This window comes from Pongo pygmaeus, chromosome 7 (assembly GCF_028885625.2).
Source record: "Pongo pygmaeus isolate AG05252 chromosome 7, NHGRI_mPonPyg2-v2.0_pri, whole genome shotgun sequence".
NCBI lineage: Eukaryota > Metazoa > Chordata > Mammalia > Primates > Hominidae > Pongo > Pongo pygmaeus.
Window position 1 is genome coordinate 133,178,069 of NC_072380.2, and position 27,921 is coordinate 133,205,989.

Here is a 27,921-nt window from a genome sequence, read left to right on the forward strand (position 1 = left end):
ATGAGAGTACATTACTGAAATGTAGCAGTTCTTTTCATTGTTTTCATTTAGTTAGGCAAAAATTAGAACTTTGAACATTAAATAACTATCTCTGTTTCTTTAGTTATAGCTGAAGAAGAATCTTTCTACTACAGACTGTTGCTTTTCAGAGTATGTTCTGTAGAAGATTAATCCTATAAACAGCTCTTTAAAAAAAGAGATTGTTTAGCCTTGATGATTTGGATAACATTCTTTTATGGTGAAGTTACTATATGCATTATCAAATGGAAGTCACACCATAAAAGAAAGTGTTTCCTCAGCATTTTTTTATAGAACCTATTTTTTTCCCCTTAGTGGAAAGAATACTTTGTGAAATACTGTATCATAATATTCCTAAAACTGGTTTTTTTCTTTTTTCCTTTGTGTTAATCAAGTAGCTGTCATCTAATATTTGGTACAGTTGGCATTCGCAAATACTTTGAAGAGTATTCTTTTCTGAATACTTTATTGAAAGTCATTATTAAGTAAATATTTGTAGTAGGAGCCAAGTGTACCATGATGAATAAAGCATCTGTGATTAACATAAAGGAGCTTATAGCTTATAGTCAGCCTGATCTCTATATTCAAAGAGATCATATATTAGTACAAAAAGCCCCACATAGAAAAATAACTGAATGAGTTGACAAACATATCAACTTTTAAAATGAAAATCGTTGAGTTCAAAGTATGCACTGAAATATTACATAGTTGTTTTGGCAAATTAGAATACTTTCATTATCAAATTTATCTCCAGTTTGTTTCATTTTGGTTTTTGTAGTCCTTCAGGATACGTATAATTTTATAAAATTTAAAGTTTTGTGAAGTTATTTTTTCTCAGGATCCAATGATGATGTCAGTATAATTGGTTTTCTGAGTTTTATTGTCCTTTATAAAAGAGACATCATTTGTTTGAACATTACAGTTTTGCACTAATTCATTCTCTTTTGGATAACAAAATTATGTTTAGAAAAACATAATGAAATTGCACAGGTTTTTTTTTTCCTCTGTTGAGTACAATAGCATTGATGATCATAAGAGCAATGTGTGTAATTAACCACTGCTGCAGAATTGGCAAGTAATTATGATATAGTTTATTGTTTTCTAGTATATGCTAGCTATTTCAGGATAACATGGCTTTAAATAAATGATGAACATTTAAAAAGTTTGAATTCCTAAGGGCGTATATTGTTTTGGAGAATTTCAGAAATTAAAACTAAAAGCTTCCTTTGTCTTCTAAATAAATATAAAATTCATTTTTCTAAATAAACATAAAATTCAGTTCTTCAGGGTACTATTTTGAGACATTTCAGATCTAACTTTTTAAAAATTACAAAAATGCCTTTTTCTCTTTCTAGGTAGAGCAATGGTAGATATAATACTATTGCTTTCTGACAAAGATCCTCCTAAATTGAAAGACTGTTTACCTACTGTAGGAGCATTAAAACATTTGAGAGAATGGTATTCAGCAAAGATCACTATAGCAGGAAATCACTGTGAAATGTAAGCTTCTTTGTTCATATTTGATTATTGTCTGCCTTGTCTGTTTTCACAGTTAACATACTATTCTCTTTTCAGACTCAGCATTTAAAAATTATTTTAATATGACAAGATAAAATTTTATGTTATATCATGATTGCAAATTTGTGTATTGAGAAGAATCTAGATGTTTCATATTTTATATTTATGTTTCTGAGATATTTAAGTTTTTAGTAAATGTTATTGATGCTGTTTTACAACCATTATTGAGGATTAATTCTATAAGCACACTGTGTGCTTTTGAACATAGATACACTGGATTTGTCATGTTGTGTTTGGTTTTCTGTTACGTGCCAATGTAGGAATAAATATACACTGTTGTATTTTATGATATTTTAGCAAGGATTAATTGTATATTACAATTTTGATCCTTAAACATTCAGTTGGATTTAATAACTTCATGATTTGTTTTCATTCAACGAATGTTTATTGAGCAATACCTTTATGGCAAGCATAGCAGTAGATGCTTGTAAGTTAAGAAAGTGAGAAGATATGATCTTTTTCATTGAAGTGCAGGGAGAAACAGGAATGTTAACAGTCAAGAAAGTCTGTGATAAGTGCTGTTACAGAATTCCATACAAAGCTGTATGGGGACAATATAGGAGAGCAGTTCTCTTTTTGAAGATAAGGAAGTGACATTGTGCCTGTGTGTGTGTTTATGTACATCTGACACCTTTAAGCCAATAGTAAGAGGAAAGTCTATTTCTTCATCCTTAGTACTAAAGATAATTTCTCTAAATTTGTGAGGATGTTGGAATTAAATGAACATGTGTCAGCAACGCAGTTAGAGACTGACTTAATGGGTGTTTCATATTAATAAGAAAAATACAGCAATATAAATTTTGCAATTTTGCCTCTTAGGCTTGTAGTTAACTATAATGATTAAATCAGTGAAATATAAAACCCTGTATTTAATTGTTGTAATCTTTTTTTTATAGGAACTGTCAGAAAATTGCAGAATACCTTTCTGCTAATGTTGTATCTTTAGAAGATCTCAGAAATGTTATTGACTCAAAGGAATTATGGAGGGGGAAAATACAGATATGGGAAAGAAAGGTAAATGGATTATTCACAGTTTGCCAAGCGGGCCTTTCAATTTTATTTACAACACAGATATTTAAATAAATCTTAATGAAAATGTACCTTATAAAGATATTCTAGAATAGCACTATCTAAGTAGAACTTTCCGCAATATTGGAAATGTTCTATATCTGTGCTAATACAGTAGCCTACAAACCACTTATTACTACTGAGCACTTTAAATGTGAGTAGTTCCACCAATGAACTGAATTTTTGTTTGATTTTAATTAACTTTAATTTAATCACATAATAATGTGATTATATTCGAGTGCTGTTTCCAGAATGTAACGTTCTTTTAAAACATAGAATTTTTAATTGAGTTCATGTTGTTTATCCAAACTGCTTTATTTTATTGCATGTGTAAACTACTAGAAAAATTGCTTACAGCATTTTGTCTTCCCATAATACTACCTTAGGTGATCTTTGCTGTTTATTTTGAACAAATAAACCTCAGATTTTGAACAAATATTTTTAACCTTACTGGACCCCAGATTTCTCAATTATAAGATGAGAATGTTGTATTAGGTGGACTCTTCTAATCCTGAATTTCTATGAAATTTCTATTTCATTTTGACGTCTCTTACTATGAAAGAATGTTTGTGGGTTTTGTAAGTTATGTCCATTTTGAAATAAGTGTTCATAGTAATTTATGTATTTTTGTAGATAGGCAAAACTAAACTAAGAAAATTTCTTAATGTTTATTTAGGGTAGCATGGGAGCATGAGTAGGCTTTTGAGTTCCTCTAAAGTTTTGTTACACTAATTACTAGAAATTTTTCTTCCTTTTTAATTCACCCTTAATAATGGTTTAATAAAATCTCTGATTAGACAACAGGAATCAATGTGGCTGGATTTGTCTTGTTGATTTGCACGTTTGCTCATCCTAATCTCAGACAGGTTAAATCTGCAGGTGAACTTTCTCTGCAAATGTTTTAGTATAAAGAAATCCCCACATAGGCTGGGCGCAGTGGGTGGCTCACGCCTATAATCCCAGCACTTTGGGAGGCCAAGGCGGGCAGATCACGAGGTCAGGAGATCGAGACCATCCTGGCTAACACGGTAAAACCCCGTCTCTACTAAAAATATAAAAAATTAGCCGGGCGTGGTGGCAGGTGCCTGTAGTCCCAGCTACTCAAGAGGCTGAGGCAGAAGAATGGCGTGAACCTGGGAGGCGGAGGTTTCAGTGAGCTGAGATCACGCCACTGCACTCCAGCCTGGGCAACAGAGCGAGACTCCGTCTCAAAAAAAAAAAAAACCCGAAAAGAAAACCCCACATAGCCAAGTGGAAGAGTGGAAGATACAGTTTGCTAGAATTGCTTTTGTATGTTTTCTGAAACTGCATGCTTACTTACAGAGAGATAATGGCAGAGTTCTTTTCATGTGATTCTTTTATTCTCTTGAATAGGAAATTAAATGTCCATGTCTCCACTGGATGCATTTAAAACTTGAAATCACTTTTTTTGGTAGAGAACAGCTTTTTAGTCAAGAGGCATCATGGTGATTAAGGACATAGATTCTAGAGTTATATTGCCTACAATCAAATCTCAACTCTTTTTTCTTTCTAGTTTAACGTAGCATGTTGTGTAACGCTTAGCCTCTTGGTGCTGCAGTTGTCTTCATCTGTAAGATGATGATACTAGTTCTTATCACATAGATTTTTGTGAGGATTAAATTATTTAAAGTACAGAGTAACCACTCAGTAAGCATTAGCTATCACTGTTGTTGTGCCTACCATTACTATTATTAGCATCCTTGCTATTACTACTTCTGCAGCAATTGATCTTATCAGCAACATTTATCAAAGACAAACTATGTGAGACACTGTACTAAGGATCTAGTAAAGAATAAGATAGAGCCAGGTGCGGTGGCTCACGCCTGTAATCCCATCACTTTGGGAGGCTGAGGCGGGTGGATCACCCGAGGCTAGGAGTTCAAGACCAGCCTGGCCAACATGGTAAAACCCCATCTCTACTAAAAATACAAAAAATTAGCTGGGCATGGTGGCAGGTCCCTATAATCCCAACTACTCAGGAGGCTGAGGCAGGAGAATCACTTGAACCCAGGAGGTGGAGATTGCAGTTAGGCAAGATTGCGCCACTATACTCCAGCCTGGGCCACAAGAGTGAAACTCCATCTCAAAGCCAAAAAAAAAAAAAAAAAAGGAACAAGACAGACAGCTTCTGTCTTTGCATAACTTACAGACTGGTAGGAAGTCAGATATTGAACAATGCAAAAGAGGTTGTTTGGTCCTGTGGCTGCATAGAATGAGCCTAACATAGTCTTGCCAACTGGTGAAGGGCCAATGAGAGCTTTTCATGAAAACCTGAAAAATTGATGTCTAAGTTAAAACAGGATGTGTACCTAAATGTGAGAACCACACTTTTGAGCTGAGGAATCAAAAATAAATTTATACATGGGTTTCCCCTCAACTTTTACATTATAATAAGATGTATTAATCTTTATAGCATTATTCATGATACTTGTAACTGTGTTTTCTTGGTCTATTTTCAGTTTGGATTTGAAATTAGTTTTCCTGAATTTTGTTTAAAGGGAGTCACACCTAAGAATTTTAGTACATCTAATTTAAATACTGACTTCCTTGCCAAAAAGATCATACCATCAAAGGATAAGAATATTTTGCCAAAGGTAATCGTGTTTAATTTTTTTGTGTGATCATTCATGTGTATTTTTGTTCCTATAAAATATGTTTGAATCTTGACTTAATATTACTAATATATGTGCTTAAGTGTGCTCACTAGCATAATTTTTAATATAATTAAGTACTTAAGTTATACTGTGTCATCAGCATTAAATTTTGGTGAAATTGTCATTGTTTTAGATGTTTAAAAAAATGTAATGCTACTAAATGTGTATAGTCCTGAAACCACCTTTGGTTTGGACTTTACTATGTGACCTTTCTAAGACTCAGTTTGGAGAGAATATGACATAGAGAAAAGAGGATATGTTTTGATGTTAGGTAAACATGGGTTTGGAACCTAACTGTGTCACCTATAAGTTGTTGTTTATAACCTTGAGTAGATTGATTAACTCATTTGTGAAGTGGAGGCAATAGTAACACACTTATCTTACAAAGTTACGAGGATTAATTGAGGTGAGAGTTTAATATGTGACATAGTACCTGACATATGCTTAACTTATAGTGTAAGAAGTATCAGTTCTTGCCCCGTATCTCCTATACATTTGTTCTTAAAATGCAAGTAATTATAAAATATAATAATTAGGAAAAGGTTTAGTTGGCTTTTTAACATTGGAAAAATAACATAAGAAGAGATATTTATATGAAGGTACCTTAGAATTCACTTTAAAATAACTAATTTAAGAACATGGAAAACAGTGGGTATGAAGTTAAAAGTATGTCAAATTGATGGTTAATATTTTCTAATCAAAGGGTGGTACAAAAAGAGGGTATAATTTGATTTGAACTCATTTCTCAATATTTGTTTAGAATTGCTTACTTTAAGTCACTTACTATGGCCATCTTTCACAGGAATATTAAATTCTTTTCTAAAAATTAGAATCGTAAGATTCATGACCTCAACTTTTCTTCAAGTATGAATAATGTGTCCAAATTTTTGCTACTGTTGAAGAGAATCTTAGGGTACAACTTCTTCAATAATGTAAACTTCATATTCTCTCTCTGTATATGTATAGACACACACACTGTATAAACACATATGTTTATGATTATAGATATATATACACATAATCATGTATGGTGAAACTACTCTGCTTTTTACAAGTCTAAAACTTTGTGTAACCTCTTCAAGAAGTATGCTCTTTTCTTTGCCTTTCATGGGAAGCACCGTGGCTCCAACTACTGAAATAGCTGCCCTTCAGTAACAAACTCTAATTTGGTTTTAGGCTTTACCCAAGAAATACAGTACCGAAATTTTATTTTTTCTGAATGGAACTTTCTATGTTAATTAGCACATGCTGGCTTCACTATCTCTCTCTGTAATTTATTTAGTCTTTTCGCTAGAATTTTTTTTTTTTTTTTTTAATGTCAGTGTACCACTCAACCTAAGTTCATCCTGGAGTGTCTTTTCTTTCACTTTTTTAGTCTGCAGATTCCTCTTGCAGAGGTAGGTTGCTAATTTGTTTCTTCAACACTATAGCCTATTGTATCACCTGTCTGTCTCGTTGAAGATAAACAGCAAAAGTTGAGAACGCTTGTCCTCTGTTGCTTACCTCTTCCCATACTTATTTTCTCCTGTGAAAGCTCTTCCTGGTTACTAAGTGATCTCCATGTCTGTTTCTGTAACCCGAAAGGTAGAATTGAAATTGAAGAAATTCTGGTCTGCTATAGAGGATTAAATGCTAGGCATGCTTAATGTGTAAAAAGTTGCTTTTTAAGATCCATTTTAAAGTTTTAAACCCTTAATCACTAATTTGTTTACTTTTGTTTATGGTATTTAAATATTACACAATTTTAATTTCTTTTCTAGGTTTTCCATTATTATGGCCCTGCTTTAGAATTTGTGCAGATGATAAAATTATCAGATCTACCCTCCTGCTATATGTCAGATATTGAATTTGAGTTGTATCCTTTCATTTACATTTTCATTTTCATGTTCATTTTAGGTTACATTTTCTGTGTCAGGTAGAATGTTCTGGTATTGTCAGGTAAATATACATGTTAGGTATATATTTTTCATTATATTCATTGTTTTGATGTTGATGTTCAAGTAGGCTGCTGGACTCCTTATTGTTGGAGTTGCTGGGGAAGGAAGTTCTTGCTTTTCCCACCTCCTGGATCCTATACCTATTTTATCAGAAATCTTCCTCCCTATGCAAGCATCTTTATTTTCGTTCAGTATTGTTGAGACTTTTCTATGGATAGGGCTATGGAAATAATACAGAAGTGATTGAGCCTTGCTTCTTTAATGCAATTATAATGTTCTCTGCTTGAACACAGGACTGATCTACTCTCACACCTAGCCTAGCATTAACTGCAACTTTGTCCTTCGTACCCACTGCCCAGACACCACCACGTATATAGTTTATGTGCTTTTGTTAACTTTACTATTATTTTTTATAGTTTTAATGCTTTTTGGAAATAATTTCCCTTTTCCTGAAATCCAGGAATACATCTCCATGACTTCTCTGTTTTACTCAATATGTTTCTGCTGAAGAAGTCTGTAACTACAATATATCATAGCATATAGTAAGCACTCAATATTGTCAGATGAATGACTTTGGATTATGTCAGCTTAAATCAAAATACTCATTATTTTCTTATTGAAAGTTCTTTGCTGCAGAAAAGATAACATTTACAAAGGCATAGGAGAACCTTACCCAGCTGAGAACTGTTTGTAGTCTAGAATCATTAAAGAGTAGTGGTTTTTTGGTTTGGGGGTGTTGAGGGCAGTTGCTAAGTGATCAGATTGGAGAGACTTTTCAGATTAATCAGGTCTTAAAAGACGTTACGTATCATGATTGGGGGTAAATTCTATCCTAAAGATAATGAGGAATCATGCAAGGATTATAAGCCAGACAGTAGCTTAATGAAAAGTAAATTTTAGATCATGCTGGTAGGATTTTGGAAACCTGAGCAAAGCTCGAACTAAACAAGTAGCATTTGGAATGGAGAGCCAGGAGAAGTACACGATGTGTTAAAGATGTAAAATCAACATGGTATCATGATTTATTTATTACATGCCGAGAAAGTGAGAAGGCCAGAGAGTGTAGTTGATTCCCTATGTTGAAACTGGTGTCACTAGTTGAGATAACATGAGGTGAGCCATTTTCATAGAGGAAGAGGAATTCAGGTTCGGGTAGTTGGAGTGGTAATGTACATTGCAGTAAAAAGTATAATAGGTAGTTTAAAAAATTTTTTATCCATTGTACATTACTGTTGAGAACCATTTAGCCAGCATGCTACCTGGCAGTATAACTGTAGACATTACTTTCAGATATAATCTGTTATTAATACTTCTTTTCTCTGTCCTCATCTGTTAACAGCTTGTAGGTCAGAAGCTATTTGACATATTTATCTTATATTAGATTCTTGCCTTAGACCAATGGTTTTCAAACTATCTTCCAAGGAAAGTCAAGGACTGAGTTCTCCAGATAATGGGATTGAAAGATAAGTTGAGTGGGCATGGCTCTTGGCCCCCTCCTACTGCAACCAGAGCAGCACCTGTTCTGCCCTAAATATCGGGTTTCCCGATAAAATGTCACTTGCAAAAAGTTTCTGCATCAAAAAGGTTTGCAAAGTGCACTGTAAACTGTTTTCATGGTACCACCCAACATTTAGATGTTTGGCCGTGTTTTTACATAACATTCAGTATACTTTTTGCTACCATTATGTTAAGAAAAGTTCTACAACTTGAAAAAAAAATCTTCCCTCAAATACTGTATTTATGCTTTTAGAATAGACAGAGGACTTCCTGGTATATGCTGTAGAGAGGAGGGAGAAATGTTAGGAATCTGTGGAAAATAAAACAAGTAATTTATATACTTAAAAAATATTTAAATGTTTCTCCTGCCATCAGCATGAAGAAACGTAAGAATCAGTCAGCTGATGTATCATTTTATGTATTTAAGTAAATATAAATGGTATCACATGTATCTGCAAATATATTCAACATATTTTAAACTCTCTTTTAAAAATATATAAGAATGTTTAGAAATACATCTAAGAACAGAACATTTTGTATAAAAAGAAATTGTTATTGGCTGGAAATGAAACACTAGCATAGTGTTTTTGAATTTTTATTTAGAAGCTACAGTTTTTATAAATTTCTTGTTCATATAGTTTATAGTAATGCTCTATATAGTAGCACTGTTTCTTAGCATATTTTCAGAATCAAACAAATAATTGGAAAAATAATTATCCCTAGGGAAAGGCGTAATTGTTAATTGCTATAGTTAAATTTTTTAATCAATGAATTTAAGCAACTGTGGAAGAATTGAAATAATGAAACTTATTTTAAGGAGTACATTGTTTCATGGGTACCATTACATCATTTCTTTAACTCCTTAGTACAGAGGATTGACAAACAGTACCAAACAGAATTCTGTGTTGCTGTTGGAGCAGATTTCTTCTCTGTGTAGCAAGGTATTGAGGGTTTCTTGGGGGTTTTTTGTTTGTTTGTTTTTATACTTGCCATTTAAGGATGTGTAAGAAAAGGGAATGTAACTTATTAATCTGTTTGCTTGATGACTTGGTTTCTTTAATGTAATATAGGATAATTTTGGTCCTAACTCATATTAAGATATTTTGGACTTTTCATAATAACTGTAAAAGTACTCTGCAAAAGTAAGTGACATTTTGTTTTTAGGAGAGATTTTCAGAAATAAGCTTTATGACTAGTAATTGCTTTAAAGTTTTAAAATTTTATAACATGTTATTGTTAACCTACTTCAACATGCGATCTCAATTCTATGAGAAGACATTCATATACTTGCATTCTTTATTTCATTATAAGGCAAGGGATGAAAGTGGAAAAAGCTAAAGTTCTACTAAATTGTCATTTGGGAGTTTTCAATTTTTCTTTCTAAATTCTGATGATGTTTAGGAGATTTATGGCTACCTTAACAGTTATTTTGTATATATAATGATGTAAAATTGGTATATTTTTAACTTTAAAAAAATTACAATATAAAGAATTTTAAGTGGACTCATCTATTTAAAATCAAAATCAGTTTTTAATAGGAAAAAGTGAAAGTTTGCTTTTTTTCTAGTTATTTATTCAACTGTTATGTTTCTGTGAAAACAATTTTTAATGCACAAGATGTTTATTGGCAGTACTTACATTACATTTTCTTATTGTTTTAATAACAAGTAGACTAGCAAATAGTCCTGCAGGGAGAAAATGATTATTATAATTATAACAGTTTCCCTATGGTGCTATAATCAAGTCTTGGTTATAATTCCTATAGGAAATCGATATAGTAAAGGAAAAATGATTTTGACCTTAAGATGTATACTTGACTATATACTAACTTAAAATTTTGGCTTCTGGCCTCTTTTTCCATAAATTTAATAGTCCTTTGAATAGGGCACCAAAGTATTTATTTGATGAAGTGGCCTTTACCAGTATTAACCTGGCTTTCATCCTCTAAGAATAACTAATTTGCTAAATTTTGAAATTTTAAAATTTATCTTTTATCATTTATCCAACATATATTCTACTGTGTATGAGGTACTATACTAGATTTCGGGAACCCAGTAATGAAGTATACAGAAGAAGCTTTTATATTTGTGGAACTTACATTTTAGGGGACAAACAGAAAATAAATAACTGCAGACATAATAAGAATTATGAAGAAATAAACAGCCTGAGATAGGGAATAAGTCAAGAGACCCTACTTTAGATAGAGATTAATAAGGCCATACATTTCTCCAAACTATTTGCAGAGACATCTTATGAATTAGTATATATTTTTTAAGTGCACTGAGAATAAAAAATACCCTGCTTCTATTTTAATCCAGGTAGCTAAGTAGCTCTCTATATAACCCTGTCCAGTCACCTAATCTTTTGAAGCTGCTTCATTGTGTGGATTGAGAATATTATTATTTATCATTAATTATCTATATTGTCAAATAAGGGAGGAAAGGAATATAGATGGTATAGTAGAAAGTCTTAAATAGAAGAGCATGTTTTTTAGAAAACTTGACTTTAAGCCATAGCTATGCCACTCACTGGCTTACAGCTTTTAATATTGTAAACTGGAAATAATAATCCCTCTGTTACCTATTTCAGAGTTGTAATAAAAACCAAATTGAAATGTATTTTATAAACTACCAAGTATGACATAAATGATGGTTGCTAACTAATTTTTTATTGTCTTTGAAGTTTATGTGGCCCAAATGATTGAGACACATATGTGAAACAGTTTCCTTAAAAGTATAAAGCACTAGATATTAGATATTCTCTAAGTAATTTGAAGGTATGATGAAATTTATAGAAATTTTACAGAGAAATTTGTAGAAATCTTATAGAGACTTTGTTTTTTTTTGAGACGGAGTCTCGCTCTGTCACCCAGGCTGGAGAGCAGTGGCGTGATCTCGGCTCACCGCAACCTCTGCCTCCCAGGTTCAAGTGATTCTCCTGCCTCAGCCTCCCAAGTAGCTGGGATTACAGGCATGTGCCACCATGCCTGGCTAATTTATAGAGACTATTTGAAGTCAAAATGAGATCTGTACCTATAGTTTAACATAGGTGTAACATGAGCATTAGTCCATCTAGTTATTGAAGACAGGCAACACTAATCCTAGAAGCACCCTAAACTATTAATGTTTAATAATATATTTTCAGTTGTTTTGTTTTAAATTTGTTGTATTAGATTATCATTTTTTCTTCTTGAACCATGATTGTAAAATATTACAACATACTTTATTAGTAAGAAATAGAGACTTTATAACTATGTTCCCAGTTTAATGCAGCAAAAGGGATTATTTTTGAAGCCATATATTATGTAACTTAGAGAACAAATCTAAATATGAAGTAATTTATTTCTCTTACACATTGAGTTATGATTTGTTTTTTACTCTTTTTATTTTATTTTTTTAGACGGAGTCTCGCTCTATTGCCCATGCTGGAGTGCAATGGTGTGATCTTGGCTCACTGCAACCTCTGTCTCCCGGGTTCAAGCAATTCTCCTGGCTCAGCCACTCAAATACCTGGAACTACAGGCATACACCACCATGTTTGGCTAATTTTTTTTGTATATTTAGTAGAGACAGGGTTTCGTCATGTTGGCCAGGCTGGTCTTGAACTCCTGACCTCAAGTGACCCACCCACCTCGGCCTCCCAAAGTGCTGGGTTTACAGGTGTGAACCACTGCACCTGGTCATTTTTCACATTTTTGAAAAAGTGTTTAATTACATACCAGTTCTTTGAAATCTAGGGCTTTATAACTTGGGTTTCAGCTGGGCGCGGTGGCTCACACCTGTAATCCCAGCACTTTGGGAGGCCGAGGCAGGTGGATCACCTGAGGTCAAGAGTTCGAGACCAGCCTGGCCAACATGGTGAAACCCCATCTCTACTAAAAATACAAAAAATTAGCCAGGCAAGGAGGCGCTTGCCTGTAGTCCCAGCTGTGCAGGAGGCTGAGGCAGGAGAATCACTTGTACCCAGGAGGTGGAGGTTGCAATGAGCCAAGATCGCGCCACTGTACTCGAGCCTGGGCAACAGAGCGAGACTCCGTCTCAAAAAATAAATAAATAAATAAATAAATAAATAACTTGGGTTTCATTTATTAAACAATTTTTTTTTCTTTTTTTAAGTTTTTACTGCTACTATCTGCCAGATGCTTGTTCGTAATATTGGATAGAATAAGATGGACAGGCCCTTTCTCAAGAAACTTTCATGGTGCTTAAATTCTATTGCTTTGTGTGATCTTCAGTCAGCATCTTAGCTTAAACAAATTATCTCTCTATGTAGCTATGATTAGCCCCAGAATATAAGTAAAAACTTCTTGGAGTAAAGCTTATTTTACTAATAATTAAGCTAGAGCAGGAAAAGACAAGATAGGATTGTTAGGGAGTTATGATGTTCACTAATCTTCTGGCTGGGAAATATTTCTTCAAAGAGAGGAATTTGCAAGCTAGAAACGTGATTTCCACAATGACTGCTTGTTGGAGAGGACCTACTGAAAAGATTTAATCAAGATTTTGAAACTGAGGCCAGGTGCAGTGGCTCACGCCTGTAATCCCACCACTTTGGGAGGCCGAGGCGGGTGGATCACTTGAGGTCAGGAGTCCAAGACCAGCCTGAGCAACATGGTGAAACCCCGCCTCTACTAAAACAATAGAAAATATTAGCCAGGCGTGGTGGCACGTGCCTACTTGGGAGGCTGAGGCGGGACAGTCGCTTGAATCAGGGAGGCAGAGGTTGCAGTGAGCCGAGATCACACCACTGCACTCCAGCATGGGCAACAGGGTGAGATTGTCTCAAAAAAAAGATTTTAAAACTCAGATTTGAAATGTTATTTGGTGTTTATATTCTGGAGATAGAATGATAGCTTGAACAGATCATCCTCAAGTCTCTCAGAGGTTATCTAATGATTACTGTATGGGTGAGAACAAGTTATCAGCACCTAAGTGTATTAAGAATGCATTATGAACAACTGACGATTTTATTTTGTAGGGAATTAAAGTTTGTGTGATTTAGAAATACTTATTTTCATATTTGTAGCAAATGTCTAGTCAATTTCTTTTTTTTTATTATTATTATTACTATTATTATTATTATACTTTAGGCTCTATGGTACATGTGCGCAACGTGCCTGTCTCAAAAGTGTGGCCATTTCAGCTAATGGGTCCCACCACATTTATATTAGGCTATAAGTAATGCATTGAACTGCATTTAGCATCCCTAAAATGTTGAGAAAGCTGTAACTGGGACCCAGTCTGGCATACTCACATTACAGCCTTGTCCACCTTTTTAACCATACAGTCTGGTCACATTTTTTGGGCTATGAAGTCTTATGTATGCAAGAAAGAAGAACTAGGATTTAATGTCGAGAAAATTAGATATATTTTTTATATTTAATGCTTATTTTCTATTGCTAAATATTTTTATTTTTAATTTCTAATTCTTAACTACATAAAATATATTTGACTTTAAAAAGATTATGGCTATAATAATAAAGAAAAATAAGCATATTTCTTTTAACCTTTCTTATTTTGTTCCTAACATATTAGGTTGGTGTAAAAGTAATTATGGTTTCAGACCATGAATTTTAAATCATTATAACTAGGCTCAAACACATCTTTATGAATAAAAATAGAAACCATTACAATCAACACATTTTTGCCAATGAGAATTAAGTTTTTTTATTCCCGTAGTATAAAAATCCATGCTTTGGAATTCTACGAACTCTTGGAAAGCGTTTTCTGCATCCTGCCTTGCCTGTGGAAGCATTTTCCCTGCAAAAAGTTGTTGAGATGCTTGAGGAAGTGGCAGTCAGTTGGTGAGAGGTCAGGTGAATATGATGGATGAGGCAAAACTTTGTAGCCCAGTTCATTCAAATTTTGAAGCATTCGTTGTGTGACGTGTGGTCGGGCGTTGTCATGGAGAAGAATTGGGCCCTTTCTGTTGACCAATGCCGGCTATAGGTGTTGCAGTTTTTGGTGCATCTCATCGATTTGCTGAGCATAAGTCTTAGATGTAATGGTTTCACCAGGATTCAAAAAGCTGTCATGGATCAGAATGGCAGCAGACCAGGAAACAGTGACCATGACCTTTTTTTTAGTGCAAGTTTGGCTTTGGGAAGTGCTTTGGAGCTTCTTCTCGGTCCAACCGCCAGGCTAGTCGTCGCCTACTTTTCGTCGCACAATCTGATCGAGAAATTGTTCGTTGTGTAGAATAAGGGAAGACGACACTTCAAAACAACAATTTTTTAAATTTCTGCTCAGCTCATGAGGCACCTACTTATTGAGCTTTTGGGGGTTTATTTATTTATTTTTTTGTTTTGTTTTTGAGATAGAGTCTCACTCTGTTGCCCAGGCTGGAGTGCAGTGGCTCTATCTGGGCTCCCTGCAACCTCTGCCTCCCAGGTTCAAGCAATTCTCCTGCCTCAGCCTCCCAAATGTCTGGGATTACAGGCATATGCCACCATGCCTGGCTAATTTTTGTATCTTTAGTAGAGACAAGGTTACACCATATTGGCCAGGGTGGTCTCGAACTCCTGACCTCAGGTGATCCACCTGCCTCGGCCTCCCAAAGTGCTGAGATTACAGATATGAGCCACCATGCCTGGATTTATTGAGCTTTCTAATTTGCTTCAAATGCCGAATGACCATAGAATGGTTGACAGTGAGTTCTTCTGCAACTTCTTGTGTAGTTGTAAGAGGATCAGCTTCGATCATTGCTCTCAATTGGTTGTTGTCAGCTTCCTATGGCCGGCCACTATACCTCTCGTCTTCAAGGCTCTTGTCTCCTTTGCAAAACTTTTTGAACCACCATTGCACTGCATGTTCGTTAGCAGTTCCTGGGCCAAATGCGTTCATGTTGCAAGTTGTCTCCACTGCTTTATGACCCATTTTGAACTCGAATAAGAAAATTACTCACATTTGTTTTTTGTCTAACATCATTTCCATAGTCTAAAATAAACATAAACAGCAAGTAATAAGTTATTAGCAGGAAAACGTAAAGCGAGAAATGCTCATTAAAATGATGTATAACATAACCACATTTATTTAAGAACATATTCCAGTATCAAACAGCAAATTTCAACAATGCAAAAACCACAATTACATTTGCACCAACCTTAATATTTATTTTTACATCTGTGAATTAAGAATGCATAAGTAAAAATAATAAATAGCAACAAAACATTAAAATATTAGTGATCATGTATTTCATGTAACTAGTCCGTCGATATAGGACAGTTAAAAGTGGTTTTGCACTAGCTTTAAGATCTTTGGCAAATGCTTTGCCTAAATTTTCCCAAAGTTTTAAAATGAAATACTTTTTACTGAGATGTGCTGATTGATGTAGCTGCATTTCTAACATAACAGGAAAAATATAGCTTTCAGAACTGTGGTTTGTTTTATTCAGCCCTTAATAAACTGAGAATTTACCTAAATAGATTATGATGATTTTGTTGAACCAATATTTAATAAGCATCTGTATCCCCAGCCCTGGCAATACAAAGATGAATAAGCTGAGTTTGCTCATAAGTCAGTCAGAAGTTGCTGTATGTTTTCTAGCATATAATTCATTGTCTTCTCCTCAGTTTTTACCTATTAGCATTAAATCTCTGATTTCCAGGAACAAAGTTTCTAAATTGCCTTCAAATGTATTTTAATTTTGAAACTAGAACAATAATTCATCTAGTCAAAAAGTTATAAGATGATGATTGAATATAACAAAATATTTTGGTGCTAGAACTCAGCCTTACACTGTTTTGTATATATACAAATAAATCATGTCCACAACCTGAACTTGAAGCAAATATTGTGAATTTTTCAGAGATGTATACCTCAGTGGAAAAGGGAAGCCTGTAGCTTTGAATGCCTTTGCTGTTTTTGTTTGTCTGCATTTTAGCTTTTATTTTGTTTTGTTTTGACAGAGGGTGGGCCATTGCTCTTACTTTTTAGTTTTTATAGTGGAGTTTTTGGGAGAGGGCATTACTAAATGCATGTTAAATTGGTGAAATATGAGTGGAAAATTGTCAACTGGCACTATTCAAGAATGAATCTCAATGTGCAATCAATAAAAATATGGTCTGTTTTATTCAGGTTGGTGCTCTTTTTGTATTGCCATGTACCATTAGTAACATACTGATTCCACCTCCCAACCAACTCAGTTCAAGAAAATGGAAGGAATATATAGCTAAAAAGCCTAAAACAATCAGTGGTAAGTATTACATGTTTCAGTTGTTTTAATGATGCAGCATAGTTAATGTATGTATCAAATTTGAAGTGAAGATAACATTTCTATATGAGAAAACAGTATTTCATATTATTGCTACTGATTACCAGGAGTCCACATCATTTTAAGATTTTTAATTGTAACCTACTGTAACATAAAGTATCTCTAACCACATTCATTTAAAATGCTAGTGATCTAAAGGCAGAACTCTTGGTTCATTAGATAGCTAATTATATTGAACATGGGTTTTTTAGAGACATTTCAGGAATCAAATTTGTGAAAAGAGCGGTTCACTTATTATATGGTACATAAAAAACCTGTGATAATTTTTTGAAGAAATTAGTAGAAGTTATTTATTTATTTATTTAGAGATAGAGTCTCGCTTTGTCACCCAGGCTAGAGTGCGGTGGCACGATCTTGGTTCACTGCAACCTCCACCTCCTGGGTTCAAGTGATTCTCCTGCTTCAGCCTCCCAAGTAGATGGGATTACAGGCACCCACCACCATGCCTGGCTAATTTTTATATTTTTAGTCGAGATGGGGTTTCACTGTGTTGGCCAGGCTGGTCTCGAACTCCTGACCTCAAGTGATCTGCCCGCCTCCGCCTCCCAGAGTTTTAGGATTACAGGCGTGGGCCACCGCACCTGACCTAAAGTCTTTTATTTAACAGTTTAACTATATGTTACACAGTATTCCAAATATTCTATTTTAGAAATATTGATTCATTTAATTTTTGTAATAACCCCATATACTTATTTTTATCCCCATTTTACAGATGAAGGAATTGGAGCTTAGAGAAGTGACAGAGCTATTAATTGGCAGAACCTATGGCTCTGTCACTTCTCCAAGGGTTTGAACCTGTGCTCTTCACCACTACACTGTGTTTCCACTCTGTTCCTCTAGTATGTTCAAGATGTCTTTATCCAAATGAAAATTTCTATTATAAAATCAGAGATTAAGTCCAAACCCTAGTATTTCATGAGGTGATTCTGGCTTAGAATGTTAGAATTACTTTCCCAAAGTCACATTGGTGAAGTGTGTTCCATCATACTTTGGCCTTGATGTGTGTTTTTTAACTTGAACAAAAATTTTTTACTTTTTTTTTAGCTTATAGTTTTTGTGACCCATAATGTGATGGGACTAAGAACTGTAGTTGAAACTATTATGAAGAAATCTGTAGAAATACTCCACAGGGCCCTTGAATTTTGAGGAATACAGTTTTAAAATCAGTAGCTTATACAGTACAGATTTTCTATTTTTCTGTATAAGAAACAGGAGAGATACTGAATTCTATTTTAGCAGATGTTGAATTTCAAATGTAGGTAAGATATCTATGTGGAAATTTAAATGTAGAGTTTGAAATTTAGATACAGATCTCTAGGTAATAGTCAGGGCTGGAGATCTAGATTTTGAGTTTTCCAGCAGTTTTGTTTATCTATTGTGTAATAAGCCACCCCAAAACTTAGTGGCTTGAAAGAGCAAACACTTTATTTGCTTATAGTTTTGCAGTCTGAGCTGCCCTCAGCAGAGTAGTTCTACTGATCTCACAAGAGGTCATTGATGTGGGTGTTTTGAACTTGCAGATCATTTGGAGGCTGGGTTCAGCGAAGCTGGCTGGCTTTCTCTCTCCATTTAGTCTTAGAGCCTTTTCCTTGCCACCTGGTCTCCTCACATGATCTCTCCTGCAAGTTAGCTGGAATTTTTCCACGGTGGCTCAGGACAAACATATAGAACTTGAAACTACCAAGACTTTTTAAGGCTTAATCACAGGACTAGCCCAGTCTTACTTCTGTTACATTCCATTATTTAGAGCTAGTTACAAGAATAGTCCAAATTCAAGGGGGAAGTACCTATCCAAAGGTGTGAATAATAGGAAGCCACCAATGTAAAAAGTGTACCATAGGTGCCTATAAGTTAGGAATGTAGAATGTTAGTTAGGAATGGTTGAAAACAACAATACATAAAGAACATGGCTAGAGAAGAGAGCCAAGGATAAGGTCTTTAGAAATACAGTCATCCCTCAGTATGCACTAGGGATTGGTTCCAGGACCCCTGTGGATAACAAAATTCCTAGATGCTCAAACCCCTCATATAAAGTGGAGTAGGAGTTGCATATAACTTCTGCACATCCTCCTGTATATTTTACATCATCTCTAGATTACTTATAATGCCTGATACAATGTAAATGCTATGTAAATACTTGTTATACTATATTGTTTTTTAAATTTGTATTCTCCTTGGTTATTAATTTGTTATTTTTAAATTTTTTTTGGAATATTTTCAATTCGTGGTTGGTTGAATCCACAGTGTAAAACCCATGGATGTAGAGGGCAAATTGTACCTGCATATAAGGTGAAAATGGAGGGAAAGTTAGGAAATGATATGGTAAATGGTCTTTGGAAGACCCTAGCAAGTTATCGTTAACATCAGCATTAAAATACCATTTATATAGAGCATGGTGCAAAGTGTGGGAAATAAAGGAGCATCAAACTGGGTTTTTACACTTGAGGAAGTAGATTCATTGTCTTTTTCTTTGTGAAATTTATACTCAAGTGAGGAATGTACCTAGGACAATAATTATAAGTCTGTTTGGCCAACATTGTGAAGGCAAAATGAAAGGTACTTCCAGAGCGTATGACCTAACATAGCCTTAAGAGCTCAAGAAAAGTTTCCTATAGGAGGAGATATTGTTACTGTAACTTACTGTACCATACTAATACATGAATAAGTGCAGCTTTTAACCCTTCTCATCTCACAGGGAACAAATATATATTTGGTAATTTTGGCACTTGCTAAAACAAAATCAGAAATAGATTTTCTGAGTGGCAATATAGTCAATTTCGCTTATTCTACATATAGTCATGGGATAATACTGATCCATTTCTCAGCTTTACATATGTCTAAAATTGATTAGACATATGTAGACATATGCAATCAGTTAATCATAATATTAACGTCTCCTTAATAAACTTGAGTGTATTCTGGCAGCCCATTCATTATTTGTTTTTCCTCTTGTAACTTTCTCCAACTTCAAACTACCATTATGTTGGAACTTCTGATTTTAAGGTAATTTACTTTTAACTTAGGTGTGGGGTTTTTTTTGGCCTGATTTCCATTGTAATTTTAAGAATATATCATGTGGCTTGATTTGATTTTTTAAAATTATCTCCTCTTGAAATTTGAGCATTAATATTGGTAACCTGTGAATAATAATAAGACACAGATCACGTAATCTTTGAAGCCAGATTGTTGATTACTGATTAGGCTGGATCATTAAGGGCTGATTAAGCTGACACTTAACAGTATTAAAAAAAAAAAATCTTAGAAGTAGAAATAAAATCAAACTGGACAGTTGATTATTCAGTTCTATTCTACCCATAGTCCTCTCTGTAGGATAAATTCTTACCCATTGATGGAACTTTTTTTTGTAAAAATAGAGAAGCTGAGTTTTAGCTAATGTTGTAAAAGCTTCAATAACTCACACCTGGAAAACTTCCTATCCCTTCCTAGCATCACTAACAATACCCTTTCTCACTATCCCAAATCATATAGCGACTCTCAGATCATTCTCCTACACCATGGCTCTGTTTCTCCACAATCTACTGAATTATGCCCAACTGTCCTCTATTGTTGCCACATATATTCCAGAATCTTCATTCTAACTTTGTACTGTTTCCTAAAAGTATTCCCTGATTTTATTCCTTTGTGACTTTATTATTCATTCATTCATCTAGTCAGTTATACCTTTTATTCATTTATTTGAATATACAGCAGATATTGTGTATCAAGCATGGTACTGTTATCTTGGGATTACTGACCCATGAGATAGACTTGTGTCTTCCTCTAATGGAATTTACACTGTACCACAGAAAATAGATATTCAGAAGTTATTATAACATTGTATTTAGTAGTCACTGACTAGAAAAAATCCCCAAGACATAATGAAAAAAGCAAGGTATGCAATAGTTATGCTATTATTAATGGTAAAAACAAGTTTGTGTGTATTGAGCATTTAAACATATTTGTATATGCATTAAGTATCCGCTTTTTCAACAGATATTTTTATCGAGCACTTACAATATATTAGGCACTGTTTTACATGCTGGACCAGCAGTAAATAGAACAAAATCCTTGCCCTAATGGAGCTTACTTCATGGTAGAGGTCACAGGTTTAGTTGTTCCCCCAGATAGTCATATGACTAGTTCCTAATTTTTTCAGGTCTTTACTCCAAAATCATTTTTCTCTTTTAGGACCTTTTTTGCCAGCCCATCTAAAGTTGCAAACAGACTCTTCTCCTGACCTCTTATTCATCTTCCTAGGTTTATTTTTTTACCTTAGTACTCATGCTGTCTAATATACTAAATGTGTGTCTACCTGACACTTAACAGTTGCTCAAAAATATTTGTTAAATAATGAGTGAAGTATATATTTTTAGGTAGTAATAACTGCTTTCCAGACAGATAAAGACTTTGAATGGACTCCATCTATGTAGTGTGAACCAAAATTTGTGCTCCAATTTTTATCAGTTTCCTAGGTTTCATCCTTTGATGAAATAAAAAATATGTATGTATTAATTTCAACCATATGATGTTGTTTTTATATATCAAAAATTGTTACATATCAGCAATTTCATATAGTTTGAACTAAAATGGACAAACAATGCCCAATTTGAAGTATGGTTTAATTATAATAGCAAATGAATGCCTTTTAAAGTTGGTATTAAATAAAATACCCAGAAATTATTATGATACAGGAAAAATGCAAAAGCACTGTACAAACAAATGAAATTAAGTCAACCTTATTACATTTCAAAAGAAAAATGCCTATATGTAAAACTTTTATTGAGAAGACAGATGAATAGTGAAAAATGGCTGGCTCACTGTGTTTACAGAGATATTTTATGAAATTGTCAAAAAATCGAATGATCATCTGCAACCTAAACAAATCATAGAAAGGTAATAAAAAATTTTATCTCCCAATATTGAAAGCCTACTATGTGCCATATGCTGTGGATTCATTATCTTTAATTCTCAAAACAATACTGAGAAGTAGGTTTTTTAAAAAACCTTTATATTACAATTGAGAAAAATAAGGTAATCAAGGAAACCAAGAACCTTATCTAATGTCACAGAGTGGAATTAGAATTTCTACCTAATTTTGAATGTATCTAAAGGCCATGCATGATTTCTTTTGTCACATCATGTATACTTTTGTTGAAAATAATTTTTAGAAATTGGTCTTTTCGGCCTTCGATAAACTTTAACACCTCTTCATGCTAAAACTCTCAATAAGCTAGGTATTGATGGAACGTATCTCAAAATAATAAGAGCTATTTATGACAAACCCGTAGCCAATATCATACTGAATGGGCAAATCCTGGAATGATTCCCTTTGAAAACTGGCACAAGACAAGGATGCCCTCTCTCACCACTCCTATTCAACATAGTATTGGAAGTTCTGGCCAAGGTAATCAGGCAAGAGAAAGAAATAAAGGGTATTCAAATAGGAAGAGAGGAAGTCAAATTGTCTCTGTTTGCAGAAGACATGATTGTATATTTAGAAAACTCCATCGTCTCACCCCAAAATCTCCTTAAGCTGATAAACAACTTCAACAAAGTCTCAGGATACAAAATCAATGTGCAAAAATCACAAACATTCCTATACACCAATAATAGACAAAGAGCCAAATCATGAGTGAACTCCCATTCACAATTGCTACAAAGAGAATAAAATACCTAGGAATACAACTTACAAGGGCTGTGAAGGATCTTTTCAAGGAGAACTACAAAGCACTGCTCAAGGAAATAAGAGAGGACACAAACAAATGGAAGACTATTTCATGCTCATAGATAGGTAGAATCAATACCGTGAAAATGGCCTTACTGCCCAAAGTAATTTATAGATTGAATGCTATCCCCGTCAAGCTACCACTGACTTTCTTCACAGAATTAGAAAAACTACTTTAAATTTCATATGGAACCAAAAAAGAGCTCATATAGCCAAGACAATCCTAAGCAAAAAGAACAGAGTCAGGAGTCATGCTACCTGACTTCAAACTATGCTACAAGACTATAGTAACCAAAACAGCATGGTGCTGGTACCAAAACAGTTATACAGACCAATGGAACAGAACAGAAGCCTCAGAAATAACGCCACACATCTACAACCATCTGAACTTTGACAAACCTGACAGAAACAAACAATGGAGAAAGGATTCCATATTTAATAAATGGTGTTGGGAAAACTGGCTAGCCATATGCAGAAAGCTGAAACTGGATCCCTTCCTTACACCTTATACAAAAATTAACTGAAGATGGATTAAAGACTTACACATAAGACCTAAAACCATAAAAACCCTAGAAGAAAACTTAGGCAATACCATTCAGGACATAGGCATGGGCAAAGACTTCATGAGTAAAACACCAAAAGCAATGGCAACAAAAGCCAGAATTGACTAATAGGATCTAATTAAACTAAAGAGCTTCTGCACAGCAAAAGAAACTATCATCAGAGTGAACAGGCAACCTAAAGAATGGGAGAAAATTTTTGCAATCTATCCATCTGACAAAGGGCTAATATCCAGAATCTACAAGGAACTTAAACAAATTTACAAGAAAAAAGCGAACAACCCCATCAAAAAGTGGGCTAAGGATATGAACAGACACTTCTCAGAAAAAGACATTTATGCAGCCAATAAACATATGAAAAAAAGCTCATAATCACTGGTCGTTAGAGAAATGCAAATCAAAACCACAATGAGATACCATCCCATGCCAGTTAGAATGGCGATCATTAAAAAGTCAGGAAACAACAGATGCTGGAGAGGATCTGGAGAAATAGGAACACTTATACACTGTTGGTGGGAGTGTAAATTAGTTCAACCATTGTGGAAGACAGTGTGGCAATTCCTCAGTGATCTAGAACCAGAAATACCATTTGACCCAGCCATCCCATTACTGGGCATATACCCAAAGGATTATAAATCATTCTACTATACAGACACATGCACATATATGCTTATTGTGGCACTATTCACAATAGCAAAGACTTGGAATCAACTCAAATGCCCATCAGTGATAGACTGGATAAAGAAAATGTGGCACATATACACTATGGAATACTATGTAGCAATAAAAAAGAATGAGTTCATGTCCTTTGCACGGACATGGATGAAGCTAGAAACCATCATTCTCATCAAACTAACACAAGAACAGAAAATCAAACACCGCATGTTCTCACTCATAAGTGGGAGTTGAACAATGAGAACACATGGACACAGGGAGGGGAACATCACACACTGGGGCCTGTCAGGGCATGGGTGGCTAGGGGAGGGATAGCATTAGGAGAAATACCTAATGTAGATGATGATTTGGTGGGTGCAGCAAACCACCATGGCACGTGTATACCTATGTAACAAACCTGCACGTTCTGTACATGTATCCCAGAACTTAAAGTATAATAAAGAAAAAAAAAACTTGGTCTTTTCAATTTTATGTCTTGATATTTGTGGAAATAATTTATTCTCATGTAGCAGAATAATAGTATCTGACAATTTTATAATTCTAGATGTTTGATAATTTTAGAAGTCTAAACTCCAATATTGCCTTATATTTTTAAAATTGGAATTCTTTTGAAAAGAAACATGTTAAAGGCACTCTTGGAGAAAATCATATCTGATTGTTTTGTTGACTAACAATTCTAATAAAAATATTTTTAGAGGGACTAGACTAATGACTGATAAAATGTTTTGAAATGATGAAGCATGTGCCTTTTCCACATTCAAATCACCATGGTGAAAGTATTTCGAAATAGTGGGCTGACATCAACAGTGGATTGGTTAAAGAAAATGTGGTACATATATACCAGGAATACCACGCAGCCATAAAAAAGATTGTACACTTATGCTATGGAATACTGTGCAGCCATAAAAAAATGATCCATGAACACCATGGACTACTATGCAGCTATAAAAAGATGGTACATATACACCATGGAATACTGTGCAGCCATAAGAAATGTGGTACATGTACACCATGGAATACTGTGGAACCATGTCCTTTGCAACACCGTGGATGCAACTGGAGGCCATTATCCTAAATGAATTATCACAGAAACAGAAAACCAAATATCACATGTTCTCACAAATGGAGACTAAACCCTGGATATACACAAATATAAAGATGGGAACAGTAGGCACTGGGGACTCCAAAGGAGAGAAGTTGTGTACTATGTTCACTGTCTGGGTGACAGGATTAATAGAAGCACAAACCTCAACATCACACAATATACCCTTATGAGAAACCTGCATGTGTACCTCCTGAATCTACACTCAAAGTTAAAATAAAAAATAGTGGGCTGAAACAGATAAGGTTAAAATAGCACAGTACAAGTGATCTATAAATTTCATCTTGAGAAATAAAGGACTGATAAGGATTTTGAAAGAAATTTTAGTGACAGAGACAAAGTATTCTTTTAGTCAACAAATATTTTTCTGTGCCTGCTGTGTGCAAGGTGTTACTGTGGTGCTAGGAATACAATGGTAAACCTTTCAAGTAACTTGACTACCAACCTTTATTGTACACTTAACTTTATACTCATTCTTTTCAAGCACATATGAAACATGCTTCAGGACAGACCTGTATACATGCTAGCCCACTAAATGAATCTCAGCAAATTTAAAAGGATAGAAATAATACACACGATATCCTCCAGTTTCAATGGAATTAAGTTAGAAATCGACAACAGAAAGAAACCTGAGAGATCTCTCAACTATTTGGGAATTAACACACTTCCAAATAACCTATAGGTCAAAGAAAAAATCAAAAAGGAAATTACGAGATAGTTTTAACTGAATGAAAATAAAAACAAAACATAAAATGTATGGAACACAGGTAAAGCAGTACTAAGAATATCTGAAATGCTTATCTTAGAATGGAAAGAAGATCAAGAATCAATAATTTAACCATTAACCTTGGTAAGCAAGAAGACCTAATCTAAATGAGTAGAAGGAAAGAAATAGACCAGAAATTAATGAATAAAATATTGAAGAATATGTCTACCAAAAGAAGTATAAGACGTACACTGAAAACCCCAAAACATTACTGAGAGTAATTAAAGAAGATATAAGTAAATGGAGAGATATACCATATTTAGAGTTTGGAAAACTCAGTATTATTAAGATAGAACTCCAAATTGAACCCAATGCCTATCAAAATTCCAGCAGGACTTTTTATAGAAATTGACAAACTGCAGGAGGTCAAGACCAGCCTGGCCAACATGGCAAAACCCCGTCTCTACAAAAAAAAAATACAAAAATTAGCCAGGCGTGGTGGCAGGCGCCTGTAATCCCAGCTGCTCTGGAGACTGAGGCAGGAGAATCGCTTGAACCCGGGAGGCAGAGGTTGCAGTGAGCCAAGATCGCGCCACTGCACTCCAGCCTGGGCGACAGAGCGAGACTCCGTCTCAAAAAAAAAAAAAAAAAAGAAAAGAAATTGACAAACTGATCCTAAATTTATGTGGAATAGCAAGGCACCTATAATGGCCAGAACAATTTTGAAAAGGAAAAACAACACTTGAGAGCTTATGCTACCTGATCTCATGACTTATTATAAAGCCACAGTTATCAAGACATTGTGGTATTGGGCTAAGAATACATAGATCCATGGAACAGAATAGAGTCAGATGCCAATGGCAAAAGGACAGTTTCAACACACTGCTGGAAGGATTGGATATGCATATGTAAAAATTATGTATATATATTTATATATGTACTTAGACTTTTACTTTAAATGAAAATTAGCTCAAAATGGATCGTATAACTTAATTCAAGAGCTGAAATTATAAAGCTTTTGTAAGATAACATAGATAACAAATCTATAAATTAGAAAAAGAAAACAAATTTATAAAGTAGAATTCACCAAGGTTCAAAATGCTTACTTTTTGATAAACACTATCAAGAACATTTAAAAACAAGCTACTTAGAGAAAATAGTTCCAGTCGTATATCTGACAATGGACAGATATATTTGAAAAATTCTCCCAATTTTATATATAATAAAACAACCCAGTTAATAAGTGAGTGAAATGCTTGAATAGACATTTCACCAAAGAAGATACACGAATAACTAGTAAACTCCATGAAAAGATGCCCAACATCATTACTCTCTTGGGAGATGCAAATTACAACCAAAATGTGATTCTACAACACACTCACTAGAATGGCTGTAATTGAAAACAGTGACTATCAAATGTTGATGAGGATGTGGAGAAATTGCACATCTCACACATTGTTGCTGGGGATGTTCAATAGCACAGCTAGTAAGGAAAACAGTGTGGCAGTTAAACTTGCACTTGAAGTACAACCCAGCCCTTTCATTCCTAGATATTTACCTAGGAGAAATGAGAACATATGTTTACACAAAGGCTTGTATGCAGGTGTTTATAAAAGCATTATTTGTAATAGCCAACACTTGGAAACTATGCAAATATTTATCATCTGGTGAAGAGATCATTTTTTTTTTGCATATAATGGAATACTGAGGAATGAGAAGGCATGAAAAGTTTGGGGTGTACCTGAAAAACATTATGCTAAGTTTATAAATAATGTCAGACAAGGTTAGATTATTTATTGTAAGATCATATATATGAAATTTCTATAAAAGGCAGAAGGAGACAGAAAGCAGATCAATGGTTGTCTGAGGCCATGGGTAGAAGGGAGATTGACTGCAAAGGTGTGATGGAAGTTTCTCAAAACTGGATCATAGTGATGGATGCGCAGTTGTTTACATTTCCCAAAATTTGTTAAAGTTAGACTTTAATATATATATGTACATATGTAAATACATATGTAATTTTACATCATTAAAGGTTTTTATTTTTTATAAGGATCACTTTTTGTAAGAATCATTCGGGTCCTTCAACCTAAATGCAGAGTTTTGTTT

General features: G+C 34.3%; 1 protein-coding gene across 2 annotated transcripts in view; it reads left to right on the forward strand.

Annotated features, from left to right (window-relative positions):
• MTBP (MDM2 binding protein) overlaps positions 1-27,921 on the forward strand; it is an 84,190-nt gene that overhangs the window by 9,125 nt on the left and 47,144 nt on the right. For both annotated transcript variants that reach the window (XM_054497823.2, XM_063669040.1), the window contains exons 6-11: positions 1,374-1,518; positions 2,493-2,610; positions 5,145-5,279; positions 7,100-7,194; positions 9,645-9,714; positions 16,849-16,966. In XM_054497823.2, coding sequence (XP_054353798.1) covers positions 1,374-1,518; positions 2,493-2,610; positions 5,145-5,279; positions 7,100-7,194; positions 9,645-9,714; positions 16,849-16,966 — 681 coding nt within the window. The remainder of the gene's footprint in view (positions 1-1,373; positions 1,519-2,492; positions 2,611-5,144; positions 5,280-7,099; positions 7,195-9,644; positions 9,715-16,848; positions 16,967-27,921) is intronic.